Genomic DNA, 19,358 nt, shown 5'->3' with positions numbered 1-19,358 from the left:
ATATTTTTTGTACCAGGTATCCTGGTGGAAAATGTCTATGCTCGCCGACATCCGATGTATGCCATTTCATCAGTTAAATATAGACCATCAAAGTCTGAAATTAGATCTTTGCTGTCGCTGTTTATTCACCTCAAATTTCCGGCTTGCAACCAAAGCCGTGCGCAGGAGCCGACACTCTCACGCGGTGGCCTGTTTGATGTTTGCTGTTGTCTTTGATTGAGATTACAAATCTGCTGTGGGAGCTCAGCCCCAAGTTGAGAGCTGGATTAAGGCCCCCCCCCCCCCCCCCCACCACCCCATCATCGTAGCTTAAGGAAATCCAAGTTGCAGCTGTGCGTGAGTGATAGACAGTGTCTCTGTTGTGAGAAGTCGTGTCGCGGGCGGATCGGGTCTCATCGGTTCGGCTGCGTGATAGACGGTGCGGGGTTCAGGGACGGTTAGAGGAATGTTGGGTGGCTGGCCGGCTCGCAAGACATATACACCCCCCGGCGATGTGCGTGAACGCTTACAGATGAATGTCCCTCTGTTGTTTCGGAAGAGCTGTCAGCCGAGGCTTTCATCGCAGCACGACGTGCATGGTCAAATGGAAAAGCTCAAGAGGAATGAATTAACAAGCCTCTCTCAATTATGTAAAAGAGTTTTTATTCCATCTCAAGCAGCCAGTGCGGAAAGCCCATCAATTATAACTCCAGAACCGCATCCCAGCGGTGACTGTTTCTGTTTCTTAATATCTACTCTGGCTCCTTGATATATCACCCGCTGGTATGTGGATGAGTGTTCCTATGGTGTGTGTGTGTGTGTGTGTGTGTGTGTGTGTGTGTGTTTCTTTTTTAACGTCTATATGGGGATGATACTCAATGTGCTTCTGGAGTGAAGGAAGTGTGTCTCTGGTGTGAGGAATAAGCACAGAACCGGCCAGCGGCTGTGAAGCCATTGCAGAAGATTCAGTTGGATTTAAGGTTAGCCCCTGTTCATGGATTCTGCCACATCCAATCGCCAGTGCGGCCTCACTATGGTTCCAGTGAGCTTCGTACGCTGTGGACACATGCCACATGTTATCCTCCCTATATACTCCCCACAGGTTAAACTGGTCCATGCAGGCGTATATACGGTACATGTGAGCCACGCCAGGTTTGCGTTATAAGTCCTATGTTTAGCCTATTTAAACACCCATTTATCACTGTCAGTCTAATTGCAGCGCTTCTGTATGCTCAGCCGTTACAAATGAGAACAGGACAGGGAGTACTTCTCGCGCCAGGGCTACTCACGTTGCTAGTGTTTCTCTAAATGAAGATTACTCGCTGTCGAGCGCATCGCTTCGGGTTGCAAGACAAAACATTGCTACTTGCTCCCCTCCTCCTGACCAGTGGTGGTTTCTCTCTGAGGCCAAAGGAAGCTTTTATTTTAAGTAAGTAAAATATATATAATTCCCACAGCTGTGTTTTGCCATTTTCCTTCCCATTAAGATCATCATCACTGGGTAATAAGAAAGTCATCGTTTATTTTACCCCCGATGAATGAACTGGCACAGATTTATTCAAACTTTTTACTGAAAAAAAGTTTTACAACTGTTCCAAATTTGCATTTCGCCGTCGGTATGAATAGATTTGTGGCGAAAAATATTGGCAGGCTTTAGAGCTTTAGAGCTCCAAGTTGTGTTTTCATCACGCCCACTGGTGTGTGAAGGCCTTGAGTTTAGTCCAGGGGTTGTTTCGACCACTCGACTGTACCTTTGTGGCTCCGTCAACTCGCTGTGTGACATGGTTTCCTACGTAGATGATGAAAGAGGTTGGTGGTGTTGGGTTATGTTGTGGGAATCCATGAGCTACATTATTTGCAAAGTACGGTTTCATGGTCCAACGTTTCTTACCCAAACCATGACCATGCGACAGAAGTAGCCTCTTTGTGTCATGTTAACCGTCTTCCACTTTGGCCATGTGGCCCTCAGAGGGGCCTTGAGGGGAAACTATGACTGACTCCATTTCAGCGAGTGTATCTAAACCACTTGCTGCAAAAAAATGTCTCTCGGGTCATTTAGCCACTGTCAACAATTCAGATGAGGCTGCTGGCCCATGAAGGATAACACCACAGCAGCTCCTCAGACACCCAGCGCGCAAGTGAAGCTTTCAGGTTGAAGACACTGAGGCCAGAGTTTTGAACGCAATCTGTTCCAGGTCATCATTTATCTCCTCTGTGTTCATATCGAGGTTGCTGTGGTTATCATATAGAAGCTATTAAAGCTCAATGTTTCTTTTTTTAAATCAAGGATTAAATAAGGGTTGAAATGTAGTTCACCCTCATCTTATGTACTGCATCACGAGTCCAGTCAGCCTGGTTATTAATCCATACATTATTTATTGCAGGTATTCGCACACCGTGTATCCAAGGCAACACAACACAGCCTTGCACACCCTGAGCCACAAAATATGCTCATAGAATTAGCTACAGCCGACTGTGCCGTCTTCGCCAAGCACTGGTTCGACGTGCGATTCGCTGGGAGTTCAGAAGTAAGCAAAGCGAGGTCATCATGATTCAGTCAGAGCTATGCGTAGAATGTGCTGAGGAAAGGGTGAAATCTCAGTTTGCACAAACAGGCTGTATTTCCACGAACATGTAGGGGGAAAAAAGGTTCACTGTAAAAGCAACAAGATGTTAATGGGGTTCAGATGATCCACGCTGACTGCTGCTGTGCATGGCATATTTAGCGCTGTGCTATTGGTATGCCGGGGAGGATCCCGTAGCTCCGTGGTCATTATCAGTCTGCTGAGATGCGGGGGCACCTCAGGGTCAAAACAAAGAAAGAGGTTGGTGGTAGCGGTTAGGTCCTTTTGGCCTCATTAGTTAATTAGAGTGGAGGCAGGATATTCCACTCGCACTGGCCTTTGAGCATGCAGAGAGGATACATGAAAAATATATAGGGTTCATGAAACCAAAATAAAACTTGGATGGGAAATGTCACTGCCTCGATATTAAGTTCCTCGTGAATTTTACATACCAACTTGAATTTTCTTTTTGGATGTCAAAATCAAACGCAGAGAGTGGAAGAATTTCACTAAGTATTACTTTGGGGCAAAAACTAATCTTTAGAGCGAATTAACTTCATATTCATCATATTCAAGTGTTACAAGAGGCAATCTGACCCATGTACAAAAAGACAGAGAGGCCTTTCTAGGAGTTGTGGTGGATATATATTGTATGTTTTTAGATGTTAAAGTCCAAAAACCAAAATAAAGCTAACAGTCAGTTGTGCTATGAGACGGAACCATTCATTAGTCCAGTCAGGTGAAGGCACACATAATGATATTTTTTTGTTGTTTTGGCAGAAAAAATTCTTGGCCTGAGTTGTATTTCTGTTAATTATAATGTACCAGGGGATTTAACCTTGTGACAGAAAGACGCTGCAGGAGGTTATTGGAAGGAACTGAGGCATATTCAGCTCAGACCTGGTATGATTTTACTTTGAGGACAGTTTCATGGTCTCCTTTAGTGCAATTAGTCAGAATGGTGAAAAAACAGACAATGAATGAAAACCTTGGACTGACATTTTTTTTGGCTCTGACAGTCGGAATATCACAGTTTGAAGTTTTCCAATCGGGCAATGACTACGAGTCTAGTATATCATGCAGGTTACAACAGAATAGAATTAACTTGCTGTCCCTGTTTTGGCCCTGCTAACTACACATTATTAAAATGCTAACGCCAGTTGTTGGTCAGTCTGTTTGGCTGCCAGAAAAGAGCGAGATAGTATAGCAGGGGCCAGATTTTAATGGAAATGTTGTCTGCATATTTATGGTTCCCAGAGGAAGATTCATAGTTTGGCTATCCACTATTTTCCTCTGGCATCACCATCAGATTAAAACTTTCCTTCAACCAACATTTTCTACCATACGGTAAGTAGAGTAAGGGCAGGATTTCTTTGAGATTTGACGGTCCTGAATGACTAATCTGTGCATCTTTGAAGTTTTTACAGTGGTGTCATTGTAAATGTATTCATCTTTGCGCAAGAAATATTAAATTTTATGCTGAAAGCTAGTGAGAATAACCATACTCCCCAAAGGATGGACTATTTTCCAATACTCTAAAACTTTGATCGTGTACCAACATCACACTATATCTCAGAATGTGCTGCACCTTTTTTTTTTCTTATTCTTGCTGCTCAGAAGATTAACCTTTGCTTTTTAAAAATACACCCTGTCCTCTTCTTTTATGTTGCTCTCAGGTTAGATGCTTAAGATCTTTAGTCCCACTACAGGCGAGTCCTCTCCACTGTGGAGTGTGATGATGGATACTGCAGTTTCTAGCAGAGCCTTAGATCTTTTGCTTTGTGTTTTATCATCTTTAGTCATTTCACTGGTTCTGTGTGTAATCTATTCACAGCCAGATTTCATGCTCTAGCTGTTTCTCCCCTTATGCCCTTTTGTGCAGCGTCCTCTCCAGGTTCAGTAATTAAGAGCTGTCAAATGGAGAAGGCTCACATTAGTCAGGGTAAAGAGGGACATTTCACTGTTTGGCCTTTGTTCAATATCCAGAGATTTAAAAAATGACAGAGGAGAGGCAGCTATTGGAAATCTATGAGGGAGTTGTTTGTTTGGAGAACATGAAGTGGACTTTTTTTTTTACTAATAGAGGAAATTGAGTGTGAGGCTGTGGGAAGGAAGACCATGTCACACAATAGTTAGTCTCAAACTTTCTACACTGTGATGTTAGTGGAAGAAGAGGACTTCAGACTTTTGCTTTCTGCTCCAAACATCTGTGTTTCCAGATGCACTCCTATCCACTTGTAATGTGCTTGGATGACAAATGAAGTGGTGGTTGGTTTGGGTGCGGGGGGGGGGGGGGGGGGTAGATGGCAACAACCGTAATCCTGACAAAGCTGCGTTGGCGAATGACTGAAAGATGTGAAGAGAAGGAGCTTAGTAGCTGACACGTCAATGTCAATACGGTTATGGCCCGACACCTAGACACAGCTCATGGAAACAGCTGCTTAGTGCTTTGTGCAGTGTCTCATAGTACAGCAAGTTAATGACAAGCAGCGGAAGCCCTTTGAAATGTGCCTGTGAAAGGCAAATTTATCTGTCTGTGCAACACAAATTGGAAACACAATGCTCAAAGTAAGTTCTCTTAGGAGACTGAACATAACGGCCGTTATGTACAATTTATTCACCATTCAAATTCATTTCCATTTAAAGTGAGATAGGCATTAAAGAATTACTACTTGTTATGTGACACTTACGCTGACTCTAGTAATGCACATCTAACTTAATGTGATATGCAAGAAAACAGACGTGACAAATTAAATGATAGCATGAATAAATTAACAGAGCATAACCAATTCACATTCTTCCATGCAGTTGTTCTACACAATGAAATAAAGCAGCTGGTCCCTGGTTCAACTAGGACGCACTGATCCGATACCTGGGCTTCAGGTATGAGCCTATACTGAGAACCAATATCATACCAGTCTTATTCATAAAATGTATGCCTCACTGTGTGGAAGCAACTCGGATCATTCTTAGCCACTGAACGTGTTGGTGAAGTGAGCGTGAAATACCTCCAAACCTGACCCTTTGTTTGTTTAGCTCTCCTTCTACAATAGCGTAATAATTGTGTCTACCAGCACACTGCTGACGCTTAATGTCAAAAGCGCTTAATAACAGTGGACTTAATTGATTGGCCCTGGAAATCGGCCCTTTTTTCAATCCAGCAATTTGAGTTGTAATTCAACACATGCAGTATCAGAATTGGATAAGTGTATCTCAGTGTAAAACACTATTGAGCTTTGTTTTGCCTTTGGTTCAAGAATACAAATGGAAAATATCTAAGTGACCATTCAGTAATGGGGCGTACGGCAGAAGTCCAAAAGAAAAAAAGGTAACACGCTCTGTTGAGCAATCATTTACAATGTTCTCAACAAGTGTGCGAGGGCAATAGTTAATAGCTAATAGCAGGCTATAACGTGTGTGTAGAGATCAAACTGAGGGTAACAACCTGCTGGAAGCAGTTTGTGGCTGACAGGATGCAATTGAGGCTAGCGACTCGGGCATGGGGCAGACAGCCTGATGATCTGGCTGGCCGTCGTAGGCGTAGATGAGAGTAGGCTTGGTGCCAGCGACTGAGATGATGGCTGACTGATGGTCTGCGTGTCAACAGGGGCCACTGATTGGAGATCAGCTGTGGGTGTCAGCTGGGCTACCAACTGGGAATCAGCTGAGTGTGCCACTGAGGGTGGCTAGCAGCCTGGAGGCTTGCAGGGTCCTGGCTGGGAGCTAGCACAACCCAGTCAGCTGGGTTGCTGGCAAACTGGATGAATTCGATCTGGAGGCAGAAAGCACTGCAGTAAAAGAGTCCACTAAATTTGCAATGGCGAGAATCTTCCTCATCCAAGGATTTGACGACAAACAGCAGAGCTGCATATTTTTAGTTCAATGCTTAAGGCCTGTTGGCAGTGGATTTCAAGGCAGATCTCCCCGTTAACCCATCAAACCTGACGTCTGATGGGTCCGTTTTTTTGGACAGTTTGTACTATCACAGTTGGGTTTGTTCAGTAGCCAAATGTGACATTGCTTTTAATGTGAATTAACAGGCTTACATGTGGATGGGTGGGTAAACAGGAAGGCGAGCTGACTGGCAAGCTGGCAGGTACAGACAACAGGATGCAACATGCACAAGGAACAGGCTGGTTCACAAGGAAACCAGCAGGTGGCAGATTCTCCGGTAAACACATTGGAACAGAAACAGGAACTGAAGCTGACAAACTGACCAAGAATTAGTGACAAAGCCTGGAATAAATAGTGACAGGGGTAATGAGTGGGGAAGGAAGGAAGTGCAGGTGAAAAAAAAAACAAGTCTGGGGCCGTCTGTTAAGTAGTAAGAGAAAGGCAGGTCTGGCAGAGCTGGCGACAGGGCCGGAGGTGGACTGAGTTGATAGTGACAGTGTGGAGGTGTTTCTGTGGAATGACGGGCACGTCAGAGGAAAGGTTTACAAAGATGCCGCAGAGAGTATGGGGAGCCAATACCAAGGAGGCATGATAAAGCAGTGCTGAAACGGTGTAGTCGAGGTTTTGCCTGTTTACAATTTTGCGGAGAGGTTTCTTTAAGTCTGAAAGGATTAGAGGGACAGCTTGGGTGTGGGTCTGTGAAGTTCCTTGAGACGTCAGACTCTCTGATATCCAGCAGTACAAGTGTATGTTACGTGACTTGACTTACAAAGCTTTGAGATGGTAGAATGTGGCATTGCAGAGGGGCTTGATGTATGCACATGGGGTCATATCTGACATTCATACTTGATTAGTGATTGACATTTTATTTTTCGGAGGTCTTTGTGAACCTTGTCAGCTCTGAATTCCAAGTTGAATTCCTGATCTCGCACTGACAATGAGTTATCAGGTGAAGTAACATTTTCTACCACACGTGTTGGCTCTATCACAGCCACATCAATTCATCAATAGTATGAGCTGAGTTCAGTTCAGAAGACAGTTTCTTTGTACAACCTCAACAGAATTGCATGCAAGAGCATTTTTCCTATTTAAATGATGAAGGAATTGGCACGAATCTTGTTTTAGCTTTGAAAGGGAGGGTACTGTAAATGAGGGCTACTAGAAAGACCTCTGCCCCTAAGAGAAATAGAATTCAGTCTTTATGTGAGTTGAATATTTGCATTGGAAAATCCCTTTGGATTCCAAGAATTGATCCTATACGCAGGCCTCAGACATGATTTACTCCAACTGCTTCGATTCAGCGAGAGAAAATCACATTTCAAGTGCAACTTATAGTTGTAGTTCAATATGGCTCAGTTTAATATGGCAAACCACATAACGACAATTGGATTCCTGGCCTGCTTTCAATTTTCCCATGCACCTCTCTCCTTGTTCAGCTATGAAGAAAAGGCAAAAATGCTCTGTAATATTCATAAAAATGAAATTGCATCAATTTAACATCAGCATTTTCCCCTAATGCATTTCAGCATCACTTCCTCCTTATGCCCTATGATGAATTAAGGAGAAAACTGTCTAACCATTTTCCTCAGAGATTGAAAATGGGTTTGCTGTTGGAAAGAGAGAATATCATAATATTACTGGTGTGTGCATGAATCTCACTCATGTCTTTGTCTTCACGGCTAACGGCTTGATTCACGGGCAATATCGCTCGACAATAAATATCCCCATGCTCAACGAGAGAAGTGAACCTGGGATGTAAAATAGTCGATCTGCATCTCTTCTTGCTGTACATCCTCCGAGGTTTGCTTTCTAAGTGTCTGTGCTGGTTAAGTATGCGTCCCAGTGTGGCGATACACAGTGCAGTCTGCCCCTGCATGGTGTGTGCTTGCTCCATCATGACTTGCATGTTAAGCACCAACAGCTGACTGTTGTAGCCTCGTCGTAATGGAGCCAGTCACCACCGGCTGCCAGGCTTCAATTAGGCATGCAAACCCTCTGATCCGAGACGGGAGCGAAGCTGCCTCGAACTTCAGGTCCCCCCTCCCCCCCCGAGCAGAAGCAGATACTTCTTGTTTGTTCATCTACAAACCCACACAGCCTAAAAAGGAGTAATGATCGCCATGTGGACTGTATAAATATTTGTGCTCTCACATAATATGGAATTAAAGAACTCTGTGGTTAAGATAACTAAAAGCCTGTTTACAGTAGCGGGCTGTAAAGTCCATAATCCTCTCACTAGAGGCCGGTTAGTAGCCATCTTCACTCAGTGGTTTTGGTCATTGTTGTTAAAAATCCCACAGGCATATTTGCCTCAAAGAATGGAGGGATTATCAGTAAATTAATACACCATTGGTATTATTGCCTCTGAGCTTACCATGCGTAGCTTTAAATGTGCTCCTCCATCTTCAAGTTCTTACAAAAACTTTGTCAAATTAAGAACTTGGATAATCAGTCAGCTTGTCAGGCTATTAACTTGGCAAACATTGGGTATACATGTGTTGATGTGTATATGTATGTTAATTGATGCTTGCAGTTCCCTTGAACTATTATAAAAGACCCCACCTATCTTCGTTTATGAAAGCATAATAGTAGTGCAATTAAATTTTGATCCTTCGCCCTATATGCTCACGAAAAGTGAGTTCAAAATTTCAACATGCAAAATACTGGAAATAAAATTGAACTAATAAATTCAGTGGTTCCACTTTCATTGTTTTCAGGTTAGTCTCTCATTTTGATCAAAACCACTGTGTTGATTTTTATTTTTCATTAGGTGATGTTCAAATGTGACATCAAGGTGTTTTGAGTTTAGAGGAGGACGAGTATGTCTAACAGAATGACCTCGGTATTTTTGCAATCCTGCTCAGCTTTGGTTTATTGATAAAAAAACATATTTGTGTGGCATATTTTTGTATTTACTTTTGCAAATTCCTAAGGGAAACATTAGTTGTTAATTAAGATAAGCTCCTGTGTGGATTCATTGCCATTAGAGGTAACCGTCGGATACCACCCTCCATGTGGATACAGTGAAATAACGAAAGGTGGCTTGAGTCGCTGTGACCGCTCTTTTCCTCTGTGGATGTTTTCAGGGTTCAACCTGTCTGGGCCACACAAACAAAACAGGGTGCACTCAGGTTTGTCATCTCTGATTATACAGTTGTGCTGGCCTCAAAAGCTGAAAATACATGGGGACATGGGGCCGAAAATGTCTACAGGGAGAGAGAGGCAGACTGGAGTTTTATTCAAACAAACATTTGTCAGAGGCTGTGCTGCTGTGAATACAGAAACATGTTCACTGGGTGACTTAAAATACAAAGGGGTAAACCAGACAAGCCAGACTTCCCTGGGTGTTTCTGCAGTTTGACCCATTGTCATATATAAGTCAGCCAGTCATCCTAGCTGATTTTTCCGGTTCAAGCTGGTTCAGGGTGTGAACTTGACTGTATATCAATCCCACTCTCTCAGGGATGATGTAAAATCAATCAGTCCATTACTAAAAACTTAATTTGTAGAGCACCTTTCATACAGGTGAGTGCATGTCACAGTGCTTCAAGACAGACAGACAGACAGACGTACTTTATTGATCCCAAACTGGGAAATTCCCGAGGACATGCAAAGCCTGCCCGAACTGATGAGCTGAAAACGGACAAAACAAACGAAAATATTAAACTGATTTTAAAAGCCAATAAAAAAAACATAAAATAAATGCTGATAATGAAATCCTGTAAAAACAGATTTTATAAGGCAATAAAAAAATTCAGAAAGATAAAATGTAAAAAAAATTATAAAATAAATAAAGAAAAGGCAATACAAGGGGATAAAAGCATGATAATGATGATGATAATTATAATGACACTTGCAATAATAATAATAAACCAGTAAAATAAATGAAATTTGTAACATAGATGGTAAAAAATTTAATTGAATTATGTCCATAAACCATCACAGACTTTTTTTTTTTATCATTGCTTCTATATATTTTGCAGAAAGTCCAAGTTGTCTCAGGTTCTCATTTTCTGATTTAAGGTTGACACCAGTCTACAGGGAGGCACGAACCAAACATCAGTGTAGGGAAAAAAAAGATATTATGTTTTGCATTTTCATAGATCAGTGTTGTGCCAAATTGAAACTTCACTGAAAGTATGCAGCCATGCATATGACAACAAAGGATGTAAATCTGAGCAATATCCTGATTTACACCATTTTCTTCTCACCTCTGTGTAAATATGCGGATGTAAATGATTGGAGAAGTGCTGTTTGTTTAAGTGCAGGTTGATGTGACTGTACAGTAGCGGTTGAATGAAGCGTGAAGAGGGACGCTTGAGAGCCGACAGAGAGGTTTACAGGTCTTTAGAGTGGACTGGAAGTGAGGACGAGGCTTAGCCGGGAGATATTATATTGGTGTCATGACTGAGCACATCAGGGCAGAGATAGCTTCAATCCTTTATCCTAAAGCTCCCGCTTCATGCCAAACACTTTCACTTTATCTTTCCTAATAATCTACACCTCCTTCCCCCAAATCTCCTTCACTTCTCTGCTTTTCTCATTTACCTTTTTATTCATATAATCTAGGTCAGGTCTTCCTTAACCTTCAGTGTCTTCAAGGCTCTGGCTTTAGCATATCAACAATGGATTCTTTTATAACTCGCATAACGGCCGTCCATTTTTCTAAAAGCATAAATACAGGTTCTTTCTAGCCCCACAATTCTCAAATTATATTCAATACATACTGTGATAATTAAAGATCATATTAGCCATTATTACAGAATATCACATATTATAAATAACAGTCTTAATTAAAATATGCCTGATTTTTTTAATCATCTGTGTTAAAGAATATAATAAAATATTCTTGGATCCAACACTTTATCTGGATCTGCGCCAAAATTGAATGGGTTCTTTCTTGGCCAATGTCCAATCTTTCCACCAAAGTTTGTGGAAAACCATTTAGTAGTTTTTTGGGTTCTCCGACTGAAAAACTAAACTAAACCAACCAACCAACGGACAGGGGGTGCCGGAGGTAATAAATATTAAATCTACCTTATTAAAAAAAAAGATTAAATCTTCCATATTTGTGAACCAGTGTGTATTTGAAAGCAGCATTTCACTCTATGGAAGAGCTACAGTACATAACACTGCAGTTTACCTTGGACACCAGCTTTTACATTTTCAAAGAGTGCATCAAATCCGGAGTGTCGTCTGTGGCAGTCAGAGCTCCACACACCGCCGGCAGCAGACGTCTCTCTTTGTCTGTCTTCGTGGGGTGTCGCTTAGATCACTGTGCACATGACGTTGCCTTGTAGACGGGTAGATTGACAATGCTTCCCTTTTAAAAAGCAACATCTTAAAGTGGCTCCCTCCTTTCGATGAAAAAAAAACGATCATACTTTTATGTCTTATTTAAAGAAACAATCCTTATTCTGCTGTTTCACCTTTTTTCCTTATGGACTCCCCCCACTTGAATAGTTTTACCTGTATGCTAATGACTGAACCAAGTTTGCTTTGTTGTATTGTTGAGTGCAAGCATCTTATTAACAATTCCCATTAGGCATTGGGAAATTGTGCTTTTAAGGATTCTCATTTTAATGAGACTTATTCTCAGTGTAATTTGTCTGGTATTATTTCCTCTTTTGAAAAATTAGTGTTAGTCTCTTTACAGTTTTGTTTTTAATGAGTTTTCTTTTACTTCCCCCCCCCCCCCCAAGCAGCACCTGGTTTCTGTTCATTTGAAGTTTTTTGTCTACAGTGCATTTTAAATACCAGCATGGTCTTTAACTAAGAAAACAGGTTATGATTGTGTATTACAGAAGTTGTTTTGCATTTGTTCACTAACTAGATCTGATTTTTTTTTCACCTTCATTGTATTATTTACGCAATATGCTCTTAGCAGAGACATAGAGTCACACTTTAGCTTGATGTGTGAGAGTCAACAGCCACTTCATCATGGAGCCACTGCGCAAGTGGCCATTAAGAGACATGCGCTGAGAAAATTGCAATGGGAATAGCTATCTTTCCCACAGCGCCTGGATTGGTTTTTGTTGTCTTTTGTGTAGCAGATATGATCAGTTGAGTTTTTGCCAGTTGTCTCAGTCTTAGGAGGCATTGCTTGGGTTTGCAGCATTGTATCGGTGATCTCACTCAGTGAGGGAAGGAAATGGATATGTTGTTTTCTTTGTATGTTCCTCCAGCCTGTAGAAGCAAACATACTGTGTGTAGCGGTTTGTTGTACCTCAAGAGGCTGCATGCAGGTCTGAAACCAAGGCCAGGTCATTAATGTGGCAGAGGCAGGGTTTTTTCTGCGAATCAATATGTGTATGACCTCTTGACTAAGTAGATATTATTCCCTCCCTTGAATAGTTGAATGAAATCAATATTTGAGACTGTCATTGAGAAGGAAATTTACCATAGCAAGTGACCTGTTGGGTGTCTTCTCTTACTAGCAACAGTGGCAGTACAATGTTTAACAATATAGTCTATATGAATAATCTTGGTATCTATATAAAAGGTAACACTTGTGAGATTTCTGCAGAGGTGTAAAGATTGCTATAGATGTTACAGTATAGAGTCAAATAAGATGGAACGCAACATAAATAAAGAGGGAATACCCCCCATGTTATAATGCACCTGTAGCTCGAAATCCATAGCACACCTCTAGAAATCCATAGCACAACATCTGAACATTATCTGTGCCGAATGTCATACTATTGATTAAAAAAGTGAAGCACAGCAAAGTTAGTGGTTTTAGTAGAGACATGGTGATTTCAATGCAACAGTTTTATCAAAGAAACTGCCGTGAAAGTTCTGATTAACACTCTTTATAGAGCTGCGTGATGACATCATAAGATACGCAAGGGCAATGTCTCGGGAGCCCATTGGTCAATCTAAGCATAGACACCTCTATTGAGCCGTCACAGCCAATACAATTGAAGGACAGCCTCTTAATCCATGTCAACAACAACATTCGGCAACTATGAGCAAGCAAATGCATGCGTCTAAAAGAAAGAGGCTGTACCTATTTTGCTGTAGAAACGTAGGCCTGTAAGTAAAGAAAATAGATGGAAAGCGCTGGGAATCATCTCAAAGTGACAAAGACACATAGTACCAGCTAACAGTTGCTGATTTATTGGGCCAGAACACAACTTACAGTGACAAAACATCAGAGGTAGTATGACACCAAATCCAAGAGGGGAAGGAAAAGTCAATGGTTAGGGAGTTTGAATTTGTCCAACTCAAGCGCAAGTAAACATTTCAAAGCTAATTTAGGTTAAGGTATTGTAAAGTAAAAGCAGGAGATATCAAATATATATAATATCATTAAAATGTGAATAATTGTAGAAAGCTCTTTGCATTTTACTTTCCTCTATTGTTTGTTCATATACTGCCCCCATATCCCTCAGGGTCACAGACTGTTCTCTGAACAGAGAAGCATATCAGGGACAATTTTTGCAATTCTGCCTGGCTGCGGTTCAGCTTCACAGCATAATGATGATGGGTTTTCCACATACAGGAGTGTGCAGGGAGGAAGAAAAAAAAAAGGAACAATGAAGGCCGCTGCTGTGGCTGCGAATGTCCCTTCCTGTTCACGAATGTGTTTCTACAGCTATGAGAACAAGTCATTGTTGTGACCTTAGCTTGCTACCTGTCTTTGAATGGTGAGTCCTTGCAAATAGAATTTCCTGGTGAGAATTGAGCTGAGACTGACTAACACGTTTGTGTGAGGTGGCAGCACACTGAAGGCTCGGAGGAATTTTTTCAGCGTAGCTCCCGTCCACGATTCAGTGGTGTCTCTGCTTCACGGCCTGCGTTTCACTCCAGTTCCCTCACGACTCTGAAGATCTGAGACTTGAATTAAACAATGTCACATTAAGAATCGTCACATCTCTTGGCATCCTGGTGCAAGAGAAAGTGAAGATTCTCTGATTACCCTTTGACATTTTGACTCTCTTTTTTTTAATGAATATGCAAGAGTTGCAATTCTATTTTTATTTTTAGCATGCAGGAAGGAAGGAACAAACACCAGGTGCTTCTCCAGATGCTTTTCAAATATCATCTGTGCACCTCTAGATTTAGCTGCTGCTGAGAAATTAAGTGCATCGGAGTCCCTCTGATTTATGGCATTTTACCTTCTAAATCATCTGACAGGAGAAGCAGGGATGAGGGGAACGAGTATACGAACACCCCCAAATGACTCAGTGAGGTGGTTCTTATAAACTCTGAGTGAAACAATAAATCATTATTTAGTAAGACTGAATATATATAAAGGAATGTGGAGTAGAGTAGAGGACTGAAGATTAGCTTACCCCAAACTAATTACAAATGCAAACAATCCAAAATACCTTATTATTTTGTGATCATTGTTGATGGTGAGATAATTTGCCACATTGTTGCTATGGCTACAGTGTGCCTTCATATTTCCCAGTCAATTTATTGCCGTCGTGAGGTTCCCACTGCTGCCTTGACTTTGCAAAGTGCCAGACGGTTGACTGTCAGGGTCACTGGTACATGATTCATTTACTGCTTACACTTGTGCGGCTAAAGGTGCTGCTTCTTACGAGTGAATAACAAGGCCAAGGGTGCCATTATCTCAGTTTCTTTTTACGATAATGCAAATTACTCAAAGTCCGGCAGCCATGTGTGGGATGCAGTTAATTCTGCTTGTCTAGACAGGGAAGGGGAAGCATCAGAGGGCCAATGCATATACGCTACTATATACTGTATTTGTCCCGCCAGAGTTTCATAATGATATTAACCCTTTTTCATATGTCATAAAATGTGTCTTACTCTGTGGCCTTTAAAACCTTCCGAAATTTTGTACAGCCCTTGGCAGGCAGGCAGCATTCAGCATGAACTCTGTAGATACAGACAAACACACAGTTCTCTGTATGAGCTTACTATTCCCATGTTTCAACCAATCAGCCCCAAATTTTAATCATCTTGAGATACCGCCCCCCCCCCCCCCCCAAGAAATATTTCCAAAAAGTTTGATGACAATCTGTCCATGTGTTTTTGAGGTATTTTGTACATACACAGACATTTGTGTAAAACTATGTCAGATGGCAAACAATCGAGATTCAATACCATAGCCATACTCGCCCCATTTAACATTGTGAAAACCCACCCCAAAAAATATGAAAATGAAATCTATTTCTACTTCTGCTTCTAAAATATATTCTCAACAAGTAAGCCTGCTCGAAACCTGGCAGCTCAGCAAGGTCCTCGTAGGCTTATAACCCATCTGCACATGGAGATGTTTTCACTCTTCTGAGAAATAAATATTTCATCCCAGAGTTTCCTCCATTGAGGCGTCTGCATGAAAAATGCTTGCTCTTTTTGAGCCGGTAAAGCAATTTGATTTTTGAGACTCGCCTTATTGTGCTTTGCCCCCGTGTCACCATTTGTCTCGACGGAACAGGAGACTAATGTATATTCTGTTTCTATCTTCTCTTCTCTACCCAGCCGCCATCCAGGTGGAAATCACTCCAACGCAAGGAGAGATCAGCGTTGGAGAGTCCAAGTTTTTCCTCTGCGAAGGTAAAAACACGTACCTCATTTAATACAGCTCTGTGCAAATGTCAACTCATGCATACAGTGTATAGATTATTTCATACAAGTCAATTTAAACAATCAGAGGGATGCATTTTTATTAAACATTAAGGAAATTCTAGAAAAGACGAAGACAGCGCTAAAAAAAAGGACAGCCGTTTGTTCTGGGATCAGAATCAGGTATAGTGGAGAGGGCTTTAGGAGCGAGGTGCAGTCTGAAGAGATAATGAGAGAGAGAGGTTCTTTTGGTTTTGACGTTTCATTGCTTTTCAAAATTTTCTATTCTCTGTTTTTTTGGGGTATTTTTATGTTTTTTTTGTATTAATATTTTAAGCCAGTTCAGCAACTTTGCCACCATAAATGTCCTAAAACAGTAGATTCCATCTCCTGCCCTTTTTCTTAATGCAGGAAACTTTCTGTGGAGTTGAATTCACAGAAGCAGAGCTTCATGTCTCTGTGCATGTGGAATATGAAGCCTTGACATGTTTTAATTTGACTCAAGGTCACTTTTTTGGTTCTATGCGGGAACATCCCTTCAGCCTGAACTCCAATTTCTCTAGTTGAAAAGACTGTCAAAGCACATCCAAGGCCCATTGTGTTCTTTAAGACATGAGATAGCATGAGTAAAAATTACTTACAAAATTCTCTGAAATAAAATTTAAAGGTTAAAATGTCTTTTTATAAATCGGCTTTTGCTCATTTTTATAAAAAATGAATGATGCATGAAACTTGTTTGATTTTTCTTTTCAATCACATGTCCTGCTGAGCGGATAGTTTTCAGTATGTGTATTTGTTCTGATCTTAAAAAGAAATCTCCTTTAGGGAGATCTTCACAAGAGCTCTTGATTCATGGAGGGAAGATATGAGCTTTCAAGATTTGTAGAGGCAATAATGACTAATCATGTTTCATCTTCCACTTTGATGCTGGTTTGTGTTGACTTACAGATCATCGTGAGAGCATAGGGAGAGGTAGTTTCACATCTACGTGGAAACACATTGTTCTCATTTGATGCGCACAGCATCCAAATTGTGGCAATAACAAAGGGGCTTCAGATCAAACATTCATATCTAACTCTATCTAGTCTCAGGCCAAATCCCACCTGTGTAAAACAGATTTCAATACCTCATTCTGCGTTCTCTGCTCTCCAGTGGTGGGAGATGCTAAAGACATCGACTGGTATGCCCCCAGTGGGGAGAAGATCCTCCCCAACAGGCCGGACATCTTTGTGAGTCGCAGTGATGAAACCACGTCCACCCTCACCATTTACCACGCCAACGTGGACAGCGCTGGCATCTACAAGTGTGTGGCCAAGAATGGCGACAAGGAGGCCCAGGCCACGGTCCAAGTGAAGATATTCCGTAAGTCTGAGAGATTCTTTGGAGGGAGAAACTCTATAGGTTTTTAAATGAACGTTTTGCATTCTGATGTTTTCCTTGACAGCCTGCAACCATTTTGTTCGATCATTTGAAGGGAAACATTCAAGGTGCAAATCAAATCCACCTCACAACATGACCTCACTCTGAGTCCCAATAGAAACGGTTTTCAACACTGTTAGCAAGACACAGTAGAGGAAGTAAAATTGGATGCTGAATTCCAAACCTAAGGAATAAGGATGAAGATAAGATTCATATCTATTGTGGATGTAGAGGAATTTCACTTTTAGGTGCAGTTCTACCTTAAAGGCTTCATCATTTAACTGTGGCGGCTGTTGCTTGGTATCAACACTGATCGTTTTACTAACAATGTGTCCTGTCTATGAGATTTAGATTTAAAATATGATAAATAACAGGACATTTTGTTATTTTTCACAATAAAATAAACTGCACATATCTGGTAATAAAGGCATGTTTCATTATATCACATTACACCTGTTTTCAGCAGATAAAAAACAGTTCCCTCAGTTCCGCATGATGAAATGATGTCTGTTATTCTACTCAGTGGTTTTGCCAGATAGATTAAAATGGTAACGCGATTCCTACCTGGATTGTTTTCACAGGAAACGTTTTTTTCAGTCAGTACAATCCAGGTGGTTATAGATTTCCGCTTGAATGCTTTTGGTAAACTCATTTGGTAGAATATAATGTATGTTCTCAGTTTAGCTTCCAACTTCCAGCGTTAGAGAAGGTCAGGCAAGAGTTGTTGACATATAAGGCAAAACACAAGGCTATAAATGTACATGACAGATGAAACCTGAAGTTATCGTATGTCCTCCAAGAAAATGTAAACCTCTTGGGGAAATCTCCAAACAACACAATAGTACGTTTTCTTCAGACTAAACACAGCTGAGTCAAGAAAATGAAAGGGGCTGTCGTTTATGTGAATGTGAACTGCGAGTGTTTGAACTGTCTTTACCTCAACTACCTTCGCACGCCATCTGTAATCACACAAGTCTAAACCAACAAAGCCTTTATTAGCACAGCAGAAGCTCAGCCATATGGTGCTGATCAACTGTAAGATGTTTTTTCATGCAATGTAAATATGCCACATGGGCGTTTCGCACCCCTATAGAACGTGTCAGGCCGTAAACATTGAGATGCATGTGCAATTATGTGTTTGTCACATTCCCCTTCACAGAGAAGATCACTTTCGAGAGCGCCCCGAGCCCGCAGGAGTTCAGCGAAGGCGACGATGCCGAGATAGTCTGCGATGTGATCAGCTCGCCGCCGCCCACCCTCATCTGGAAGCACAAGGGCTCCAAGATCCAATTTGCCAAAGATGGTGAGTCTGTGGCAAACCATCTGAGTAGTCACCTTACTGTCCTGCCAATGCTCTCCGCCAATTCATGCTCTCCGATCAATGTGCTGCCCTCTGCCTCTTCTCCTCCCGCCCATCTTCTCTGTACAAACCCATGCGTTTTCAGCAAGCAAGCAGTTTTTAAGAGGTTAAAGGAGACATACAATGCTCATATTCAGATTCGTAATTTTTATTTGGGGTCATTACTTGAAAAGGTTTTACATGCCCTAATGTTCAGTAAACACATCCGTTTCCTCAGAATGTCCATTCCTGCAGTGCCTCTTTTCCGCCTCTGTCTGAAACACTTGGTTTCAGCTCCTGTCTCTTTAAGGCACCTCCCTCCCACTGAAGCCCAGTCTGCTCTGATTGGCCAGCTGGCCCACTCTGTTGTGATTGGTCAACCGGCTACCACCGTATGAAGGAAGTATTTACCTGGCTTTGTTTGGGGAAGCTAGGCCAGTGCCTTATGCCCTACCATGCCATCGTGATATCACGATGTTACGGAAGCATCAGCTGGACTACTTATGAGGAGTGTCAGGACCCCCGCCCTGTTTTTTTTCACCTCTGAGAAAACTGAAATTATCCCCAAAAAATACTGAAGAAAAAAGGGAGGATATAGGAAGAGATGAACAAATATAATTTAGAGA

At 41.6% G+C, this 19,358-nt stretch overlaps 1 protein-coding gene across 16 annotated transcripts in view; it reads left to right on the top strand.

The window, feature by feature from the left end:
• Positions 1-19,358, top strand: part of ncam1a (neural cell adhesion molecule 1a) — a 224,924-nt gene that overhangs the window by 139,631 nt on the left and 65,935 nt on the right. For all 16 annotated transcript variants that reach the window (XM_047329369.1, XM_047329378.1, XM_035625761.2 and 13 more), the window contains exons 2-4: positions 15,891-15,965; positions 17,127-17,336; positions 18,553-18,696. In XM_047329369.1, coding sequence (XP_047185325.1) covers positions 15,891-15,965; positions 17,127-17,336; positions 18,553-18,696 — 429 coding nt within the window. The remainder of the gene's footprint in view (positions 1-15,890; positions 15,966-17,126; positions 17,337-18,552; positions 18,697-19,358) is intronic.

This window comes from Scophthalmus maximus, chromosome 2, assembly GCF_022379125.1.
Source record: "Scophthalmus maximus strain ysfricsl-2021 chromosome 2, ASM2237912v1, whole genome shotgun sequence".
Taxonomy (NCBI): domain Eukaryota; kingdom Metazoa; phylum Chordata; class Actinopteri; order Pleuronectiformes; family Scophthalmidae; genus Scophthalmus; species Scophthalmus maximus.
Note: the sequence above shows the minus strand (reverse complement) of the source record. Positions and strands in the feature narration are given on the sequence as shown.